The 23,269-nt window shown below is 41.3% G+C and overlaps 1 protein-coding gene across 5 annotated transcripts in view; it reads left to right on the plus strand.

The window, feature by feature from the left end:
• Nucleotides 1–23,269, plus strand: part of IQGAP2 (IQ motif containing GTPase activating protein 2) — a 125,804-nt gene that overhangs the window by 59,416 nt on the left and 43,119 nt on the right. For 2 of the 5 annotated variants that reach the window (XM_083703105.1, XM_083703104.1), the window contains exons 3-7: nt 12,389–12,545; nt 13,570–13,647; nt 15,260–15,336; nt 21,027–21,094; nt 21,440–21,553. In XM_083703105.1, coding sequence (XP_083559231.1) covers nt 12,389–12,545; nt 13,570–13,647; nt 15,260–15,336; nt 21,027–21,094; nt 21,440–21,553 — 494 coding nt within the window. Of the gene's footprint in view, nt 1–12,388; nt 12,546–13,569; nt 13,648–15,259; nt 15,337–17,411; nt 17,751–21,026; nt 21,095–21,439; nt 21,554–23,269 lie in introns of those variants that run through there. The other 3 variants (XM_083703108.1, XM_083703106.1, XM_083703107.1) reach the window with 3 other exon arrangements.

The raw sequence follows: 23,269 nt of genomic DNA on the forward strand, positions 1-23,269 counted from the left end.
GTGTGGGGAGAACAGGGATCCCCCAGATCCCTGGGTGCCAGGTTTCCCCCTCTGGATTCTTGGTTGCTGCGAGTTAATCAGAGCTGACAGGCTGAACTTGTTTTTCTGCCAAACAGAGGGAGATGATGGCCCTGCTATTAAGCCATCTACAAGGCAAAATACCCTACAGGAGGTTGCTCTAACTGAAATTTCCAAACATTTTTCAAAGGCAGCCCCAGGAAATCATTCTCTAATAGGCCAACCATGATGTAACCAAGGCATGTGTGACCTCAGCCAGGTCCATCTTCTCCAGGAACTAACTGTTGTTGCTGGCTTGTCACCTTAAACTGTGTGAAAGCACTGCTGTGCCACAGTTTCAATTTTTTTTTGGGGGGGGGGGACAGACCTAGAAATGGATAATTTCAGCCCTATTGTTCCCTTGAGAGAGCATACCTGTGTAAAGTTGTCATTTGTGCAAATAAGCCATGGTTTCTCTCCTTTTCGTGCTGAAAGAAATAGGCTGAAGCTTGTTGAAGATATGTGAATGCAGAATAAAAGCTTAGCAGACTGAAATGCCATTAAACACCAACATCTGCCTTGCTCGAGATAGACAAGTTCATGCATATCAAACTACAGCAAAAACTTAGAAACATGGATGAAAACAAAAGCACTTCTGACTATGAAATGGGAGCCTCAGATACGCATTATTGAGTCACAGAGGAACTAAAGTGAAAGCTGGCTCTGACTATCCCATTGGAGAGTGTGCATTTTTTCCTTGAGAAATAGACATTGGAGAATAGGTGTGGTCTGCATTTGTCTCTTACATCTTGGATTAATTGTAGCTTGGATAAACTGGCAATTCACATTCCCCATCAAATTTAGGGCAAACATCCAGTTAAGTTTAGACTAAACTGAACTAAGTAAATGGCTTTAGAATTAAAATACCAAGGAGCTACAGGCTTATTTTGCTGTTGTGTCATGAGTTTGGATTCCTTTGATTACCATGAATGGGTCTATCATTAGTTTTTCCTAAAGTTTTGCCTGATTGGGGGTCAGGGTTGGGTTATAGTTTTGTGATATCCTGGGGTGTGACTCCAGCTTTCAGAAGGCAATAGTCTTTAACTTACTTGGGAAGCCGAAAGGAAGTCTTTTTGCTCAGTGACAGCACATGTTTTGCTCATAAAAGGTTGCAGACTCTTATTTATTTCGTTAGATTTATATACCTCTTGATTGTAGAACCAAACCTCAAAGCAGACTATTCTTTTGTCCCAACAGATGTCATGTCAAGATTGCAGAGTGAGAGGTTATTGATTTGTTTCTGATTTCTGATTATGTATTTTGTGTTCTCATTTTGTATTTTATGTTGTGAACCACACTGTGATCTTCAGATATGTCAGTTCCTCCAGCTCCAATAAATAGGAATCAAAGTTGGGTACCTTGTAGCCTAGCTGATCATGAGATGGAATGTGACAGCAGTATACCACAGTCAGAGGTAGTATACCAGTTGCTGGAGGGGAGAGGAGAGCGCTGTTATGCTTGGGTCCTGCTTATAGATTTCCCACAGGCATCTGGGTGGGCCTCTATGATAACAGGGTCCTGGACTAGATAGGCTTGATTCAGAATGTCCTTCTTATTTTTAAGGGGAAGAATCCTGTCTGGAACCTTGGGCAGCTGCAACCAATCAGTATAAACAACATGAGCAGGATATACTGGCCTGTTTCACAGAACTATGGCTTGCTGAGACTAAGCAAACATGCTAGGTGTTATTGTTATTCTAAAGCAGCAATGCTGCAGCAAGCAAAGGCTCTAGCAGCTCAGTCAGCTGCTTGTGGCAAAGCCAAACAGGATGTATGTGACTGTTGCCATGGGAACAAAGGGGCAGTCCATTCTGTACTGAGCACCGGATGTTAGCTCAGTGTGTGTGTCATATGACCTGTACAGGATGTACATGGGTGGAGTTTTGAGTTTCTCTCTGTTTGTTGAAGAGAGCAGACATCTTTTACTGTATGGCTGCTAAAGACAGGAATAAAAGCATATAGTTACATTTCTGTCTGTGTCTGATTCCCCTCCCTGGGGATATGCAGGGAGGAGGAGAAGCAGTTGGTGTGTTTTTCTCACAGCCTGAGGAAAATCGCCGGAACGGACCTCGTGTGTTTTTTTTTCTGCCGGGAGTCGCCGGAGGGAGGTCAAAGGAATTCAGCCGGTGCCTGTATAGATAGGCACATACCTCTGACCGGGCCAGAATTCCAACAGTTATGTAGTGAAGTTTCACCCTGGGCCAGCAGGGGGATACTGTATATAGTTTTCACTCAGGTCTGTAGATAGTTTTCACTCAGGTCCACATCAGTTATTTTAGGCGGGAACTCTGGGCTGTTGTTGCTACAATGTTGACAGCCGGCTGCCTATAAAGGCAGGCCGGCTGAGCTGTTTGCAGTCAGTTCTATTCCAGCTTACAAAATAAAGAGCTACTTGGAGAAGTCGCTGTGTCATCTACTATGTCAACCCACAACTTAACTCTGGCGACGAAGGTGGGATCGATGGACATCAGAGCACAGCCAGATGCGGCCAGCCTCTGAACTGAGCTGAATCACTGAGCTGAATCACAGAGCGAAATCACTGAGCAAAATCACTGGACAGAACCAATTCAGAGCTGACTGTTCTGGCTAGAGCACGGTGTTCCATCCATCGCCCTTCACGCCGGCATCGGAATCATGGCTTCACTTGTGCCTCTACCGCCGTTTGCGCCAGCCTCTGAATCATGGGACTCCTACCTCGCTCGGTTCGACTGCTACCTCCAAGCCAACGAGCTGACAGCAGTATCAAAGGATCGGAAGCGGGGCCTATTCCTCAGCCTCTGTGGGCCTGAGGTGTTTGAGATGGCCCGAGCATTGGTTGCGCCTGAAGCAGTCCAGGCAACACCATGGGACACGATCCAAGAGAAGCTCCGCAACCACTGCGCACCAAAGCCGTCCAAGATTGCTGCCCGCCATGCATTCTACCACCGGAACGAGGCAGAGGGAGAGTCAATCAACAACTACACCACCGCCCTGCGACAGGCTGCAATGCACTGTGAGTTCTGAGACTTAGACGATGCCCTGATGGATCGAATCGTCTGCGGGGTCCGGGACATCCATCTGCAACGGCGTCTCCTTGCCAAGCCAGACCTCACGCTGCAGAAAGCCATTGAGGAGGCTGTGGCCTCAGAAGCTGCTGAACGCTCCGCCCAGGAGATCCGCAAGTCCAGCAGCCCGCGTCTTGCTAGGGAGCCAGTTCCGGTGCATCATGAAGAGGCCAGCAGTGATGAGGCATCCTCCAGTGAAGACAATGACGTGCACCAGACAAAGCGGGAGCGCAGGAAGTTCCAACAGAAGTCCAAGGGCCAACCGGAATGTGCCGGCTGCGGAGGCAACAGGCCCTGGAGAGGATCTTGCACAGGCTTTGCTCCTCTGTGATCATTTCACCCCAGCACCTATGCCAATGATTGGATTATCATGTTGTCTGGACTGAGGTTCTCGGTTAAGGTCTCTCCCTCTTAACTATGATCTGGAGCCAAATGATCTGGAGACTATGATTCAGGAGGAGAGACCTGCTAAAAGGACTGAGGAGGGGCAAAGCAACTATGAGCTTCTCCTGGGAAGCCAGAAAGTTTGTACAGTCCTTAGTTGGTTTACCATGGCATACAAACCAGGCCACTTGTCTAAAGCAGCTCCTGATGTTCCAACTTTCAATTTGGACTTACTAAGGCAGAAAGTAAACAGTTGAAACAGGAGTTAGCTGAAACTTGGAGCAAACAAGCAGCAGCTGCCACTGTGACTGTCAGGGATTTTGATTCGCAATCAGAGGTTGTGCTAACTGCTATAAGAATGTATTTAGCTTCCACCGGACTATGCTTCTGTATTTGTAAATAGGTCACATTGTGCAAACACGAGTCTTCAGTGTGCACTACCATCCAAAGAAAACTCAGTCCTGCAGCACTATCTTTTTAGAACAGCCTTTGCCAACATACTGGACAGGGCTGATGGACTGGACGGGGCTGATGGGAGTTGTAGCCCAAAACATCTGGACACGAGCTTGGGGAAGGCTGCCCTGGAAGTGACAATAGGCTTTCAAAAAATAAATGCTACTTTGTCCAATGTGAGATGTGCTTGTACGTGGTCCTGGTTCGTACCTAATACTAAGCCAAATACACTGGTTCCCAGAGAGAAGACTACAACTGTAGCACTGCTCTCCCAGTTCTTCTGTTTCCACATTATGCAGACCAAGTCATGGCTTGGCTTAGTATTCCAGGAGAGTACTGTAGCCACGATTTTCACTCTGAGAACTCACGTACCAGGCTATGATCTAGCTTAGTGTTATGTGCAAACCAGGCCATTGTCTGAGAGCCCCTGAAATAAGTAGATGGGTATCACTTTCTATGTGTGAAATAATTGGTCATCATAGGTCTCTCCTTGACTCTTAAAGGAGAGTCTGCATTTCAGAACATGCCCTCTCTGCAGAATATGGCCTTCTGGCTCGTTGCAGGAAGTGAGGTTACAGGGAACCAGGCAGAGGGCCTTCTCAGTGGTGGCGCCCGCCCTGTGGAACACCCTCTCATCAGATGTCAAGGAAATAAACAACTATCTAACTTTTAGAAGACATCTGTTTAGGGACGTTTTTAATGTTTGATGTTTTATTGGATTTTTAATACTTTGTCGGAAGCCACCCAGAGTGGCTGGGGAAACCCAGCCAGATAGGCGGGGTATAAATAAAAACTTGATACTTCAGCCAGGGTTCAAAATTAGCAGGCTGCCAGATGCATTTTGTGCCTAAAGATTCTCTATTTGCAAGCACCTAAAAAAACCTGGGTACCATTTTTTTGCTCCTGGATGATACTCAATAATTAGTGAAATGTATGTGCTTTGAAGCCTCAAAGTATATGTTAAGGATACACAATATGTTAAGGAGTTTAACAATAAAGAGTAGAGTGTTTTGAAAACTGAAGTATGGTACCAATGTTTTTTATTGCAAACACCAAATTAAACATGCATTAACAATTTCAGCTAAAAATGTGATATTAACAATATATCACTTATGTGAATTGCGTATTAGTTCATCCTCATCAAAATAATAAATAGAAAGTGTTAGCGACCCCCCCCCCAATGGCGACTAGGCATTCTGTTTTGGCATCCACAACCCAGGTCCCAGAAGCCATCCAGCTCCTAGTTTTTCTATCCTAGTTTCTAACACTGATTTCAGTGAAGTTCGTTATTGTGTTACACGGAAAGGAGAAAAGATTTGTGAAGTTGTGTATTAAATGTTGTTTGTAATCTGCAGTGTGGTGAAAATTTGATTGTTCTTTAAAATTATTTTAACTTGTGAGGCTTTGTTGCTGTGGGACTAGGGAGAGCATGCCAGTGGCCATATTTGGGTCTACCTCTTCAAGAAGAGGACGCGGATGGCACTGTGGATTAAGAGCCTAGGACTTGCCAATCAGAAGGTTGGCGGTTCGAATCCCCGTGACGAGGTAGGCTCCTGTTGCTCCGTCCCTGCTCCTGACAACCTAGCAGATAAATAGGTACCGCTCCAGCGGGAAGGTAAACAGCATTTCCGTGCGCTGCTCTGGTTCGCCAGAAGCGGCTTAGTCATGCTGGCCACATGACCCAGAATCTTTACGCCGGCTCCCTTGGCCAATAAAGCGAGATGTGCGCCGCAACCCCAGAATCAGTCACGACTGGACCTAATGGTCAGGAGTCCCTTTACCTTTACCTTCAAGAAGAAGATTTTACCCCTTAAAGCCCCTGCCTGCAGCCACAAAACTCTCCATAGCTCTTGCCTTACTGATGTCAAAGGGGAGCTTTGCCTTACTGATGTCAGAGGTAAAGAGCAGCATGCTCTCAGGGATAGATCAGTGGAAGCAGCCTGGAAAGGATGGGGGGGGGGAAATAGGAAGATGTTCGGAAAATGCCTGGCAGAACATTAGAAAAGGCATCTCATCATCCTTCTGTTCTCCTATGCCAACATGGTATAAGAAAGCTTTGGGAGAAGAGCCCCCTACTAGAGCATTATAGGTCAAAATAAGGGTGTATAATGTTGATTTTTTAGAAAGTGATTCTTCAGACTAGTAGTTTTGGACTTGGGAATTGGAGCAATAGTGACCATGGTTAACTTGCTAAGCACAGCCTACAATTGCAAATGTTAATATTTCTCCATTGCTTCTCTGTTTAAACTTGATTTAAAGTAAATGTAAAATACTTTGGTGATTCTTGAGTTCTTAGTATTTAATCCGAGAATAAAGTACTTTCTTACTTCTCAGTGAGAATCTAAAAAGCATGATCTAAACAGAGCTGTTACAGAATAAGGAAGCAACCCATTTTGATTGTCTGTTACATCCTGCTCATGAAAGTCTCTTAGTAAGAGATGGTGGATTTGGCTGCATGACAAAGAAGAAATAGGCAGTTGTGCTGCTTCAAAAGTGTACAGTCATTTTTAACCTTTTGGAGAAAGGTAAATATTTGAACAACGCAAGTGATTTGCTAAAACTCTGAGTAACATTTCTGGCTTGAAATAATTGTGTTGATAGCTCACAGAACACGTTTTTAACAGGCAGAGGGGTTAAATATGCTAGGTGAAGGCTCATTTGATTAGGTTTGGCAAATATCCTGTGTCTGTGGAGTAATGGATATGCACATGAATATCTGGTTTTGGCTGCTCCATAGGCTATTTAGAATAGTTGTAAATGGGGATTGAGATGCAGGGCTCTCCTTTCAATATCACACTTTAGGGTACAGGTGGGGCACTTTCTGCATGAATTATTTTCTGTATGAAAATTCCCTAGTGAACTAATGTGGAGAGCACAAACAGTCCAATCTGTGTGAACAGTTATCAATTATGCTACATTCTACTCTCCTTATGGAAGACTTGTTGCTCCTCTTTGCAAACCCCCCCCCCCAATTCTTTGTAGCTGGGATACCTTCAGCAGGTTCTGAACCTTCCCTCTCTAAAGCTGCAACTGTCTGCTTATATAGTTTCAGTAAACTTTCTAACTGTCTAGGAGAATAATGGTGGCAGCAATTTCTCCAACATACCTCCATATGCTTCCTTACAGAGTTCAGCATCCTGTTTTGGAAGAGCTGGTCTGAACTTTACCTTGGAATTTGGCAGCAGTCCAGTTCCTCTCTTGGTGAAAGTTCTCTTAATGTATCTAGATGTTTAATTGCTAGTCGTTAAGAAATAATTCCAAATATTGTATATAAAGGCACTGGTGTGTTTTTTTTTTTAAAAAAAAACATATTCTAGGGGTGATGATTTAATTTTTATTTTGTTTTCTAAAACTAAACACATTCTGTGGATATTTTTGCTTGGATATATTTCCCCCCCCACAATGAATGTTCATAAACAAAGCATCTGCTAAAACAGACAATTGGACTTGCCTGAAATGGTGAAATTGTGTCCCAGGCAGAACTCTATTTGCAAAGTACAATTGAAGAAAGCAGTATTTAAGTTTAAAATATCCATATCCTGCCTTTCTTTCATATGAGAGACCTGCCCTCCACCACAACAGCTAATATTTAGTTAATTAAGAACATGTCAATAAATTAAAGAACAAATGCAGAACAGCAGATGAAACAGCAGGAGGCAGAGCCTAGCAAGAAAAGAGTATTCCAATCAGAAATGTCAATGTTTTCCAGTTTGAAATAATTTGCATTTGAATACCAGTTAAGAGGGGATTTAACAACCTCTGTGGCACCACCACAGATGAGAACCTATCTCTTATATGCCCATCTGCCACACCACTTATGGTGCTGGAACATAGAACATGCCCTCCATTGAGGACCTGAGTGACCAGGTTCAGTCATGTGAGAGATGACAAATTTTTAGATAATCTGGCTCCAATTTTAGTTGGTTTGGTTACTAAACTAAAGCCTGAGAGTTGGCCCCATTGAATTCAATAGTATGTACTTGTGAGCAGACATGGTTCTGATTGCATTGTAAATTGGATTGTGTGAACTATAGGACAGGGGATCATAATATTCACATTATGAGAATGATGTGGTTGCGCTTCAGTGGTATTCAGGGCTAGGTTTCCCCATTTTTGCTTGAAGTGGAGAACACGCAGATACTATTTGGCATGCCTGACTAATTGCAGCCTTGGAGAAGGGGGGGGGGGATTTTCTTGGCAGTTGTGCAGTTGGCCCCTGCTCCTGGGGACCAATATTGGAAGAAAGAGTGTAAAAGTGATCTCTGATTATTAAGACTGAGCTGAAAGGGAGTATGTTGGTTATCTTGAATACAATTTGCATATGTGGAATAGCATTAAAGTGTGTGCCAATTCAAAATACATTGCCCTCACTCTGATTAGGCTTCATTTGCCCTAAGTATAGCCCAGGCATAGGCAAACTCAGTCCTCCAGATGTTTTGGGACTACAACTCCCATCATCCCTGACCACTGGTCCTGTTAGCTAGGGATGATGGGAGTTGTAGTGCCAAAACATCTGGAAGGCCGGGATTGCCTATGCCTGGTATAGCCAAATCAAGCTAAATTGCTTTCTGGAAAATCCTATATCTGGCTTGAAATCAGTCTACAAAACAATGACAGCAGACAGGGTTTTTTTGGGGGGGAGGTGTGGAATAATGTTTCCCCTGCAACCACTTCTTCCTAACAGAAAATTGAAATGGGCAAACATTTCATAATTTTTATCTCACTATTTCCCCCCCTCCTGTCTGCTCTCTGCAGTAAATTAGGCTGTAATTGACAGTTTATACTGCAATTTATGCCAATTGTAATTGCTCTTGGGGATTAATTTTGGCTTCCTGGTTCCAGAGCGCCACCTTCTACTTTGAGGCTTTAGACAGCTCTAGAGATAATTGGTTCATCTTGGATTCTCATGTGGCTAACTGCTAAATCTCTTCCAAAGCCGATTTCTTGTTTTGGGGTTTAGTTAGATATCGGTGGTTTCAGATTTCCTGCTTCATGACTGTTGCATTTCCTTTGGCACTCAGACTAACTTTCTTGTTTTGCATTGGTGTAGTCACTGGAGAATTTAAATGAGCCAGAGAATTTGGGGCTGACATTTTTAATAGGCCTTCTCTTACTTCCCCTTTAGGATCTGAAGCACAGAGTATTGTGGGTGAAGTGACCCTGAGTAACTTCCAAGCTTCAGTTAAATGCTTAATCACATTAGCTTTCCATCTGAAAAGTGTGTGTACAGCCTTGATGGATGGAGAGTTTAGTTTGGGACAAGGGTGTGAAATGTGGTCTTATACCTCCCATTTAATGATCAAGTTAATTATAACAAAGAGTCATGCGGTACATGGTTAATTATAACAAAGAGTCATGTGGGACATGGATGGCGCTGTGGGTTAAACCACAGAGCCTAGGACTTGCCAATCAGAAGGTTGGCAGTTCGAATTCCTGTGATGGGGTGAGCTCCCGTTGCTCGGCCCCTGCTCCTGCCAACCTAGCAGTTCGAAAGCACGTCAAAGTGCAAGTAGATAAATAGGTACCGCTCTGGCGGGAAGATAAACGGCGTTTTCGTACGTTGCTCTGGTTCGCTAGAAGCAGCTTAGTCATGCTGGCCACATGACCCAGGAGCTGTACGCCGACTCCCTCGGCCAATAAACCGAGATGAGTGCCGCAACCCCAGAGTCGGTCACGACTGGACCTAATGGTCAGGGGTCCCTTTACCTTTAAGGCCCCATGTAGTACAGTATTCCATGAAAGGTTATGCCATAATCAATTTATTAATCTTTAGGTTACCACAGGATTTTTAGTCTGTTGCAGCAAAACCAACAAATGTGGCTGCGACTCTGGAAAAATAAATTTATGTTCTAACATGTTAAAAAAAAAAGTCTCAAGAATATTAAAATCTCATATATCAGTTATCATGGCTACAGATATGTCTCACGTTCTCTAAAGTAAAGGTGTCTGTGCAAACATTTTGCTGGGAATAATGGCTTACTTGCTTGTTTTCAAGTAGGATCTGGGGCTCCCAACTTCATCTAAATGAATTTATTTATTATACATATTTAAGGTAGATTGTGGTCTCTGTGTACATGAAGATAATGCTTATTAGGAATTTGAGGACTCCAAAGTTGATCAAGCAGCCACTTGGAAACAGGTCATGTGAAGTACAGGAAAACAACACTTGTCATCTGAACCTACTTTTGTAATGGGATTAGCTGCAAAGCTATTACAGACAAATAGAGATAAGGGATCTGTTTAGCATTCTGCAGATATTATGCATATGCTCATGTTGCAGATGCAGTAGTTGTAGAAATGTTGGCGTTTGTGACTTGACTTAGAGGCAAATTATAGAACCAGGCATCTGGCAAGAGTGTATTTCTATTGCTTGGTAATAAATGTGCAATGCATCCATTTTAAACAAATGAGCCATAGTGCCAGCTGAAAAAATTCTGACAATGCTGACTATTAGAGCAATCTATTCACATGATGGTAGATGCTTTCTGAATACAACTGATGCACATCTTCACTTTAATAACTACACTTAGCTCAAGAATGCTGCAACCAAATGAACTTAATAAAAACTAGTGAAGAATTTTGCACAACCCCTTAACAAGGTTGTGTGAGACGCTCCCATCTTTAACATGGGACGGGTTCAAGCATTGGGGACAGACTTTCAGGGAACCACAATTTTACAGTGGTTTGCTAGACTTGTCATTTTTAAATTTTGCATCTGTTTATCATTACTTATTTACTATTACTGAAGAGGGCTAAGTAGCTTGATGCCAGCTAAGGACTAGTCTAGAATGTGGTGGTGGAATCAGTGGCGTAGCGTGGGTTGTCAGCACCCGGGGCAAGGCAAGTAATTTGCGCCCCCTAACCCATGGATTTGCGCCCCCTAACCCTAACCCCCAGATGTTGTGCCCGGTGCGGCCGGCCCCCCCTGCACCCCCACGCTATGCCACTGGGTGGAGTGACAGGCACTAGTTTCCCCTACTAAAATTGAAAAAGTAGTGTTCAGTTTCATTTTGTCCTTGTTTGCGTGTGTGCACATAAAGAATTGCATCCCATTTTATTTGGCCTAAATGTGTGTTTGGCTTTTGATAGGGACTAGAAGCATTTAATATACTTGAACCATGCAGTAAATATGAAACAGAAGTGCTGGACAGTTTTGCATCACCTGCAGTCCACCCTACAGCAGTGTGAACCTTATAGGTAAAACTGATGTTTCTAAAGCAACCATTTGTTCTGATAGAGGAACCCATCTCTTTTTTTGCAGCAAAGCAGTGAAAACAATTCTATCTTCCAAAATGGTCTGACTCCCCCAACCTTCTCAGTCCTTCCTAATACTCTAGTTTGTGGCACAAGGCTAAATGTTGAATTAAGAGATGCTGAAGTGTCAGAATAATTAAAAGATACAGTGTTTAGAGTGTTTATTGGAAGGGTGGTCAACCAGCATCCTCCATTATAAATTCTGCCAAATTATGGGTATGATGTCATAAATGAAGAGCTGTGTTGCTGATATTTATAGTAGATATAATTCTAAGAGCTGGTGACAGTCATGTTTGAATGGCTATGATTAAGTTTGCTCCATCTGCCTTCTTTACAGCTGTGTATAAAAAAAGTAAAACTGTTCCGCAGAAAGAAAATTTCATTTTCACAGGTGTCGGGACATATTTAATCCCTCCCTGTTCCTCTTCTGCAAGATAAATTGTCATGTCTATTGTGTGTGTATTTTTCCATATTAATGAAATGTTATGACTTAAACACTCTGGAATATATCCATTCATTAAGCATAAACATTGTGGGCTGAACTGGCAAAGAGTAACCATTGCAATAGCTTTTGTGCTAGCATAATAGACTTTTATATTTGTAGGTGTTGATACATCTCATCCAGCACTGTTTCTGGCGGAAATTGTCTAAGATGATTAATTGTTTTGTAGCTTCCTGAGGAGTTTTCTGGAGAGTATGTGCCTCCATGAAACAATTTTCATGTACTATGCAGTGTCCAGGAATAAGTTCAAATGTTTCCCTGCTCCACCATACCCTGCTTTGCATAAAACTTTACTGGAGGAGTTCAGAAGAACTTGAAAATTTGCCAAATGTTGCAACTTTTTGGATGGTTCCTTAACATTGACCAGCTATGGAATTTGGAGTTTTTTCTTATAGACCTACATGGCTACGCTAGTGGGTGTTTTTTTTAATAGAATAAGTTTACTTGGTATACATGAGATGCTGATATGATAAATATTTATTTCCCCCTTGTAAGGAACAAACTGTAACTAAAAAGATGCTGCTTACAAAGGATTAAAATAAAATAAATAAAACTCACCCTCACTTAGTTGCATCTTGGCTAAACATTGGGGTTACGATACTTGTGGTTTAGTGTTGTGTTGAGTTGCATCGTGAATATTTACCATATTAAAGCTACTGGTTAAAACTGGAATGTTTTATATTGCACATTTGCAGGTGGATGGAAGTCTGTCTTAATGAAGAGCTGCCACCAACTACTGAACTGGAAGAAGGATTAAGGAATGGTGTTTACCTTGCCAAATTGGCAAAGTTTTTTGCACCTAAGCTAGTTTCTGACAAGAAGATCTATGATGTGGAACAAGCACGTTATAAGGTAAAGGGCATACTTACGATATGCTTACTTCTTATACTAGTTCAGCAGTTGCTTTGTCTGTCACGGTTTCCTCAGAATTATAGTACAGTGGTATCTCTGGTTAAGAACTTAATTCATTCCGGAGGTCCGTTCTTAACCTGAAACTGTTCTTAACCTGAAGCACCACTTTAGCTAATGGGGCCTCCCGCTGCTGCCGCACCGCCGTGGCATGATTTCTGTTCTCATCCTGAAGTAAAGTTCTTAACCCGAGGTACTACTTCCGGGTTAGCGGAGTCTATAACCTGAAGCGTTTGTAACCCAAGGTACCACTGTATAACAGCATGACCCCTCAGAACAGCATCAGATCTGAGGGGGCCCTAAGGAAGGTTCCCTCCACCAACACTCTGGTTCCTCCTCCCACCCCCGATGTAGAGGGGGTGAGCTTACCACATGGAGGGGGTGAGCAGCTGCCATCTTCATTTCCCCAGAATGCCTGTGGGCCCTCATTTTCCCCAGGCTTTCTGCAGAAATAGTGGCAGAAGTACCAGGCAAGGCTGCAGCAACTTTTCTTCACTACACTGACCTGAGCACCACCACTGACCCTAAATTGATCTAGGCAAATCTATGTGTTGAAAAAACAACCCAGCATTCTGAACTATTAAATATATTTGTAGAATGTTAGCCCTTTACCTTGTGTACAAATATTGAAAAAGAGAAAAATAGGGGCATGCCAGCCAGAAATAAGCTTTCCATTCTATACTGCTCTTTCAACAAATAATACAGAGTCAGAAATTCTGTTTTGATTAATGCTACAACCCTCAAACAATTTTGAACAATGCTCTTGACTTCGTGTTCAACAGCATTACTCTAGAGTAAGTAGATTAAATATGTGTAGCTCACGCTGTCCTATAACAACTGTCTATAGATTGTCTTTTCACTGATTTTGACAGTGTTTCAAATTTCATGTGCAGGGAAGACTTGGACTAGATGTCATGTAATAGAAATAACAGATTAATCCTTTTTCTTCTCTTTCTCTTCTCATTAGAAATCAGGTCTTCATTTCCGACACACAGATAATACTGTGCAATGGTTAAGGGCAATGGAGTCCATCGGCCTGCCTAAAGTAAGCATTTGAACCTTGACTGTATGTTATGCCCAAATTTTAAGGTGTTTGCTAAAATAAAGACATATTCCAGGAGCATATCAATTAAAGTAGAGTGAAACTAAAGTTGGCACTTTGGGAATTATTAACTTGTAGAAAAACTGGGGGGGGGACATCTAAGTGAAGGAGGTGGAATTCTTGTGTTCCCCCTCTTTTGCCAAGGCAGCTGGTATCATGCAGAACATGAACAGGCTCGCTTACATTCCAGCTGGCTTCAGTAGGTGCTGTTGGGTCAAACAGCTCATATGAGCTTAGGAGACCTGGCATTAGGGATGGGAACAATGGATAAAGCCAGAGTCTCTAAAGAGGGAATTAACAGCACTTCACAGTTCAAGTTTATCAACACAAGCTTAGCAAGCAAGCTCTGAGGACTTGTGATTTCATAATTTGTGTTTATAGCACATCTACAAAGATTCTCCACTTCCTTTCAAATCCATTGTCTCCCCCCCCCCACACACACTTTTTTGGGACTCTGTAAAGTATTTTTTCAGATCTCAGAGGCTCCTGACTTAGGCAACTGAATGTACAGTACTGTCAACAGCTCGCATTATTGCTTCATATCTCTGCCCCACCCCTGTGTGGCCCACGCAGGATACTTTGTTTGATGCATTAAGAAACATACTGATGTAAGGTGTGCTTTTTCTTCTGATGTTTCTGCAAGGTTTTGGAACAGCAGTAGTGCTCATTTAGCCTTGCATCTGGGGGCAAATTGAGAGCCTGTGATGAAATGAATATTACACAAGTCTTACACCAGCCTTAGAATATCAGAACTGTTAGGTCATATAGCAAAGCACCCAGTGTGATGCATGAATAGCTAACAGGTGCTTTTCATTCAGGCTGCTTTTTCATAATTTCAAATAAATAATCCTTAAGGAGCCTGACCCATTTCTGCACTACTTATTTTTGAATTTTTATTATTGATGCTGACCTGGACCTTAGTAGATTCAGGCTTGTCAGAGCTAGAATTAGATGCAAGAACCAGAGTCAATGAAGTTAACTCTTTATTCAAGGCAATACAAGTCAGAAACAATTCCCAGTAGGTCTTGCCCCTATAGAGCAGTTGCGAGGACTGAAAATCCCTGCCATCCACGCCTTCTAAGGCTCCTTTTCCAGATGTTTCCCAAGCAGTCTCAAACTGTGTCTGCCTATCTCTGCTCTGCTGTCTTCGTTTACCCTGTGCATTCTTAGAGACCAGGGGAAGGGGAACTTGTCACAGCAGGAGAGGGAGATCCACTGGATTCTTCAGCAGCTTCTTGACCTCCCTGCTCTGCTTCAGGCTCAGTGTCTGAACAGCTCCCTGTCACAGGTTCCTCCTGCTCACTAAACCCTGTTGTCCCTTCAGTATTCAGCACCTCCTCCCAATCTTCCCCCTCTGATCTCTCCTCAGTGTCTTACCACTGATCCCCAGACTCCAAGCCTTCAAATTCTGGGATTTCCTATGGGGGTTCCCCGGCTAGTGCTTCCCACTACTCCTCATCATTCATCTGTGTCAGGGACTGTCTGGATGTAAAATATGTTGTTATTGAAATAACTCTTAATGTTTTGGGGTGGGTGGGTCTTTTTTTCTCTTTAGATCTTCTATCCAGAAACCACAGATGTCTATGATAGGAAGAACATACCTCGAATGATATATTGCATCCATGCACTAAGGTAAGCCAGATTTATGCTAACAATTTGTCTTAAGTTCTACATTTTTAAAATGCTTGCTATCTTTTTAGAAGTTTGCAGTGAAACCTTACTGGGTTTACAATGTTGAGAGTTTTACAGGTTTTGAAGGCAACGTAGACATGGAAAAGTGATGGCATATTCCATAAGAGAATTGAAACTTGTAAGAATCTCTTAAATGTATGTACACAACCTTCTGTGAATACACTTTCATTAAAGAATGTGTGAAAAACAATTTTGAATTAGAAAAATAGAAATAGCATTTGAAAAGATAAAAGGATTACCACTCTGAGCTATGTCTAACCTTTTTCTATTAAAAACAAAAACAAATAAGAGAGACTCTTCACCTTGGACACTGTTTGCAGTCTTTTCTACTTATTCTTCATTGTCCTGTTTTAATGTTTACTCTCATTTCAATATGGCTCTAATGTCCACATACAACTAGTTACCTTAGACATTCAGGATACAGAAGCAGAAAAATGCCTCATTCCTGTTTCTATAGAAGAGAGCTTTGCAAGTACCATGTGCAGTAGTTCTATTTAGGTTGGGGGACATGTTCACTGCAGCATTAATGTTTGAGTAACAAGCTCTGGGTGACAAATTTATTTAACTGTTCTACATCACATTGTGTTTTCTGAATGTGGAAATAGATTGGTAGGTCTGTTCTGCAAATGCATGCATCATTCCTTTTCTTACCTGCGCACAACAGCATCCTGTGCAGATTTCCTTGTATGCACGGCAGAGCAATGGATCCTGTAATGCATCCATGGGGAAACTCCTGCCCACAGGCCTAACTAGCTGCCCCCATCTGGCCTGCAAGGCTGTCTTGGCCAAGTCACTCCCATCTATCTCATAGGATGTCAAGTGTAGGAAAGGTAAAGACACACCTTTATGCCTCTGCAAGCTCATCTGATTATCTGTGCTTCCAAAGCACTATGTCTTTGCCCATGTGGTTTGATTTCAAAGGCAAATTGGTCACCTGACATCATTGTCAGGTCGGGTGACAGGTGAGGAGCCCCACCCACCTACCTGCCTATGGGGGGACAGAGGAGTTAAGATTCTGGCTGCTAACCAGATCCATTTCTCCATCCCTGATCTGAGAGGCTGTATTGTCTTTAGGCATAATACCTAATCTGTGCGGTTAACATTCCGCAGAATAGGGTTGTTCAGTCAGGGTGTCTCAACAGAAAATCACTTTGCTGCTTTTATAAGGCTATTAATGGCTATGGGCCATGACGGCTATGGTCTGTCTCCATGGTCAGAGGCAGTAATGCTTCTGAATACCAGTTGCTGGAAACTGCAAGAGGGACGAGTGTACTCTTGTCCTGCTTTCAGCTTTCCCACAGACTTCTGGGAGGGCACTGTGACAACAGAATGCTTGACTAGATGGGCCATTGGCCTGATCCTTCAGTGCTCTTATGTTCGTGTGTTAGGAAGTATCTCTGTGTGATAATTATTTACTGGCCATAAATATTGGAAAGCAAGTGGTGTCCAGCCTTTAGAAACTCAGAAACCTAATTGTAACTTTTTCTAATTTTCTCCAGTAATGCCTCTAGTGTCCCATTCTCAAGCAGAATGTTAATCTTCATATTTTCACTCTTGGCTCACTATTATGGAAGCCTCCACATTTTTTTACAATTTCAGAATTATAAAGGTGGCTTGGGGGTACATTATTTTAATGGCCCGATTTAAAAGAGAAAAGTAAATAGTGAACCTGTTTTCTTGAAAAGCACTGGAAATTCAATTTTGGATGAACTCTAAATGTTTTCTAGTTTTTGTTCATTGTCTTGCTTACTCATGTAAGCCATGGTGCTCCACACAATAAACAAATAAAAAGCATTTTAAAATGTTTCTTAAATGAAGGACCTTTTTACAATGCCAAACAAGTATTATATATATATATACAAGCTGTGAGGGTGATACTATTCTAAAGAGATGTTGTTATTGTGTTTAGATTCGAGTCTGAAACTGTTTCCTGAAGTGGTCACACATGGGACTCTTAATGTTAAGTAGCTTATGAAGGAATGGTTTGCTGAGTTCCATTCCAATGATGTCACAATTGTTCAGATGTTCTGCTGAATACTGAACAGAGCAAAGCTTTCAGATGTTTATATCTGCTGGAGTACTGAAGATGGCTTAATCAATGGTTTGACTGCCATAATAAACATCTGCACAGAGCCTTTTGCATTCAGCAGTGCATATCCCATATATTATATATATATATTAACTCTGTTGTGCAGTATTATGGCCTTTCGGGTTTTTACTTCGCCTAATTAGCTGTGCCTTGTTTAGGATGCAATCTGAGCCATCAAGTGCAGCAGAAAATGTGATTTAGCTTTATGATACTACCCTAATACTTGAAAGAAAGAAGTTTAAATATCAAAGGCACCCAGTCCCAGGTACATGTGCTTAGGTTCAGTTTGTTTAACGTGCAGTTTACGCAGTTGTGTAGGTAGCTGAATGTCAGTTGAATGAATGGACTTTCTCCTCAGGAAGATGACTGTATTTTGAAATCATGTGAAAACTCTTCAGTGTTGTCTGTTGTTGCTTGTTGCACATGTGAGGCATCATTTGCTGTTACACTTACAAGGAGATGAATACGCAAGGCCCCAGTTTCTTCCAGATCTGGTTTCCTTGCCAACAGCAGAAATACTGGGCAATATCTTAATGCTATTCAAGCAGACTTCCACTTGTACAACAGGACTTCTCACTGCAGTTGTCTGCATTCCCCTCCCCCAACCTCTGGAGCAGATGGGGAGGGTATATGGTGAACTGCAGGCCCATTCCACTTGTGAGAAGTCCATCCCACTCACAGACACGCAGCACTGAATATTCCCCATTGTATTATTGCCAATAATAATAATAATAATAATAATAACAACAACAAACTTTTGTTTATATCCCGCCCTCCCCGGCTGAAGTTGGGCTCAGGATGGCTAACATCAGATATGTAAACATTAGTATAAAATCAAACAATAATTAGATTACCTCCTAAAGACAGGTCAAAATCAAATTAAAGTCTAATTAGATGGCTTTCCTCAGAGTTATAACAGTAGGTCATCGCTTCATATGTGAATTCCTGTAGCATTATGCTACTGTCCCACAGTGAATAAGAGAGCGACTTGCATTCAGATTTGAACATCTGATGCTACTATTTAATTATAATGTCATATAATGTGGAGCTTAACAGGAAGCTCCTATCTTGACTGCCATAATGCTCTGGTCTCAGAGTCTGATTTGGGGCTTTAAAATTTCAGTGGCATTTTGTGCAACGCCAAGATTTGTCCCTCCACCTTTCACCTTCCGTGGTTTGGCGTTGTTGCAGTGGCCCCTGTGGCTCCCTCTCAGCTCAGTAAGCAGTCCAGGCGAACTGGTTGCACTTCCCTAAATCTGCCTCTTGCTGGTCAATGAAAATCTTTAGAAGAAGATGTCATATTTAACTTTTTTGGCTTCTGTTGATAGCTTGTTTGTCTGTGGATTTTAAGTACTACTTCTTCTTCGTCATATATAATGTAGAACACCTTTCATAATCAGAATCGAGTTGTTTGCTGAAAGCATACCATATTTACTAGAATCTAATATGCACCTTTTTGCCAAATTATGCTGCAAAAAAAATGGATGTGCATTACATTCGATGGCACATTAGACTCAAGTAAATATGATATTTTAGTCTTCCTTTCACATGTATACCCTGTGCACTGTACACTGAAATATATTTTCCCTTAAAATCCAAATGCCTTCTAATAGTTCTTTGTTCCATGTTCTTGGCTTGTAATTAGATTTAATTTAATTCTTATTTCTATGGCTTCACAGTTAATATTTGTTTTTTAAGCAGTTTGATTTTGCCCATACCAATTTTGGGTGTGTTCTTAAAATTCTCAGCTCAGGTACAGGTGTTTTAAAATGTTTGTTAGCACAACATCAAATACAGCAATCCATGTTAATAATGCCTCATATTATACACTGAGGAAAGGAGCATGTTAAATAAAGTTTCTTGGTGTAGTCATTATAACTTCAAAGCATTTGTAGGTGAACATGTTCCTTGTAAACTTAAAAACAAAATTCTATTGCCATCTAGTGGTAAATAGTATTCTCACAAATGATCTCTGGGCAGTGGGGAATATGCCACTCCAGGGAAATTGTAGTTGTCATATAAAGGTATCATTGGTGTATTAGTAACTAGTTGTGTCAATGAAACATTGCATTAGTGCCAACTTGAAAACAGTTTTTAGGCTTCTTCTTAATCCTAGGAAGTTTAAATGGAGTTGTTACAGAAATCTTGGAACAGCATCTAATAAAGGGAAATAGTTACTGAAGGCCTAATGCTGCTTTTTAAAAAATCTAAACCAAGTAGGGTAAGATGGGGATTTGTTGTCAGAAGAAGGCAGTGAAACTTAGGAAACCTGCCTATGCCACTAGCTGCTAATTCTTTAGGTCTGATATCAGTTCTGGGAACTCTCACCCTTGGGAAAAACTTTATTATTATAACATATTTTCAACCCATTTGTTAAAATGTCAACTTTTACAAACTTCTAGCATTTCCCCCTGTTGCCTTTCTGACATCTAGCACCTAAAGTCTAAATCTAGTTCAGTGTGTGAGACTGTATTAGCTCACAGTCTTTTAATTCTTGCCTTTTCTTTGCTGAATCATGCTAGCCCAAGTTTTGAAACATTAAGTTTCCCCAAGTGGGATCTCACCATTCTTTTTAGATCTAAAAAGTGCCCAGACCACTGATTATGCTGTCTAAATAGGTTTGAGCTGCTTTGACTATGACTTCTAAAAACAACTTTGATTAGTCCCTTGTGTAATCTTAATAAATTCCCCAAATCCTTAACAGTTGTTAATTTCACATGGCAGGAAGACATGAATAAAGATGTGAATTTGTTCAGCTGTTGTCCAGATGGTTTCACTATACACATTTTGGAATGGTATTAAGACAGACATTTCAAACAACGCTGAAATAAAAATAGGGGTTCTAGGATTGTCTTTGTGTATTTTTTTTTACTTCCTTTCAGATACATTTGAGTATTTAATGAAAAGTAAGTTGATTTTAAAGGTGGAAATATTTAAAGACCCTTTCTTATTTAAAAAACAAAACATATATTTAAGTTTTTGGGGAAAACCAAAATGTGTTTCTTTGATTACTAACCTAGTGTTTTATTCAGTATTTGCTTGATGATGGGAATCCCAAGGTTGGCAAAAGTGTTACTTAAAATACTGTTTTTAGAGGAAAACAGGTTACATTTATTACAAAGGAGAATACCGTAGTCATGTCTGTCGTAACAGAAGCAACAGAGTGTCCTGTGGCATGAACTTTTTGTAGGCTGAATGTACTTCATCAGATCCTAATCGTAATAATAATGCTCATAATAAAATTGAACCGCTTTGAGTTCTTTTCTTACAACCAATCAGTATATAAATTTTATGAAATAAATTAGGGTTGCCATATTTCAAGAAGTAAAAATCTAGAGCTTTGTTGTTGAGTTTTTTTTTGGGGGGGGGGGGAATCAGCCTCAAAGTTGTGATACTCAAACATACACTTTCTGGTTCTGTTGTCAAAAACCTGGTCATTTTGCTGATTTTTTTCAAAATTCTGTTCCAGACATGTGTCAACCCTAAATAAATAAATAAAAGTCTTGTGATATAACATATAATTTCCCTTTTTCTTTTGCAGCCTTTACCTGTTTAAACTAGGAGTTGCTCCGCAGATCCAAGATTTGCTGGGGAAAGTAGACTTTACAGGTACTTTAATCTTTGAAAATATTTTATTGTATTCAAACCCCATGCTCTACTCCCCCAGCATTCTCCATGTTTTTATGCTGAAGTGGGTGTAGAGTAGCTATGTGAAAAATGTGCTTCTACTTTATTAAAAGATGCTGGTTAACAAAATCCTTGTATTTATTTTCTCCCAGCCTGTGATTTTTCTCAGGCGGGAGGAAAAAGCTAAGCAGAATTGGAAGCACAATGATGTTAAAAGCCACAGCCCCCACCCTACCCCAAGCATTATTATTGTGTATGTTTTATCATCTAAGAAAGCCTAATTAGGTTTGTTGATGCCTTCTCCCATTTTTCTCCCTTTGTAATTAGAGGAAGAAATCAATAACATGCGGAAGGAATTGGAGAAATATGGTATACAAATGCCGTCATTTAGTAAAATTGGAGGCATCCTGGCCAGTGAGCTTTCGGTGGATGAAGCTGCGTGTAAGTGAGCCCTAATCAAAGCGTTATGTAAGAACATGCTGACATATAATCTCAGATATGGTAACATGTTTTAAAGTTGATTTAACTTCAGATATCATTTGGAAACTAATTAGTAAAGAAATCTTTTTTTAAAAAAAATCTATGGTGTAAGGTATTTTAAAATCAATTCCTCTGCCTTGAACTTTAAAGAGAAAAAAATACAGTATTGAGTACACAGACATCTTTTCATGTAGTGAAGGCGTTGTCTAGTTTGTTCCTGTTGTTAGCAGGGGATGGAAATGTTTTTAACCTTGACCTTCTCTGTCCTGATCCAAATCAAGGTGGGGTGGTGAATGGTTCCCCCCCCCTGCACAAATTAAGGTTCTCTGATTTGGATCAAGAGAATTGCAGGAGGTAAGGGAGAGAGAGAGAGAGAGAGAGAGAGAGAGAGAGAGAGAGAGAGGTTAGGAGCATAATCCAGTTCATTGGGCCCCACACTGTCGGTTTGTGATTAAAATCAAACAAACTATCCATGTAAGAGTTTAGATACATAGCAAATACATATTGCCCCTTCTGCAAGTCCAAGGGCCAGCTAAAAACCCTTCTAGGAGTCAATATTTGTAAACACGAGGCATTTATGGACAGCTCGTCTGAATTGGTGATTGGCCTGCTACAGCTTCAAATGGCCAACTTGACTTCATAATGCTGAAAATAACTTTTATGCCCTCTAAAATAAGTTAGCACTACGTTTTTATTTTACAAGTTTGTTGTCCTTATATTTTATTTTTAAAATCTATGATAGTCTCTAAGTGTGGGGTGGGGAACCAGTAGCCCAGTAGATGTTGGACCTACCTTCCATCAGCCCAAACCAGCATGGCCCAGTGACCAAAGGTCATGGCAGTTGTAGGGCAACTTCATCTGAAGGGCTACAAGTTCCCATCCCTGCACTAAACAGACATGTATGAATCTGTTCTGGTGTTGGATTGGTGTGTATTTCCACTAACATAATCTTCAGCTGCAGTCAGGTGGCTAACTGTGGCTACAGATGTTGCTGGGATACAACTCTCATCATCCCTGACCAGTTGCCTATGCTGCCTAAACCTTATGGAAGCTGAAAAACAACCTCTGGAGAACTGTGCCTTTGCTTTGACTATTTAGTAGATTCTTGTACACTGAGACAGCAGTCCTATATATAATTAGATATACTCCGGAGTAGATAAGTGTAGGATTGTATTTTGGCCAGAATCCAAAGTAGACTTAAGCTATGTGTACATGTTATCATTCAGTGTGGTGTTTGAAGCTGTGTGGGGATGACATTAGCCATAACCCATATCTGTCCTGGAGTATCTTGAGAAATACTGCTGTTTTATTTGTTTTCCCTCAAACCAGCTTCCAGCTGTTTTGAAAACTTCACATTTAAAGTGAGGTGTGTACATTGCGACAGCCTTTGTGTGTGCATTTGCAGATGACAGCTTCATGAATGGGAGTTGGGGAGGCGGTTTCAGGTATGGGGAAACCAAGCAGGTAATGTGCAGGGGTGAAAAGATCCCCCTGCATTCTTTCTAGTGTGAGCAGCAACATGCAGATGCAACTTCACAACCTCACTCTGTTTTAAGCCACTAATGTGTACCTAGCCTTAGTTGAAGGTATGCTAAATTGAAATTAAGGATGTTTTCAATAAAAGAGCACTGGTTTTTACAGTGCTTTACTTTCTGCTCAGTGGCTCTCTTGTAGAAA

Source organism: Podarcis gaigeae, assembly GCF_964106915.1.
Source record: "Podarcis gaigeae genome assembly, chromosome: 11".
Lineage (NCBI taxonomy): Eukaryota > Metazoa > Chordata > Lepidosauria > Squamata > Lacertidae > Podarcis > Podarcis gaigeae.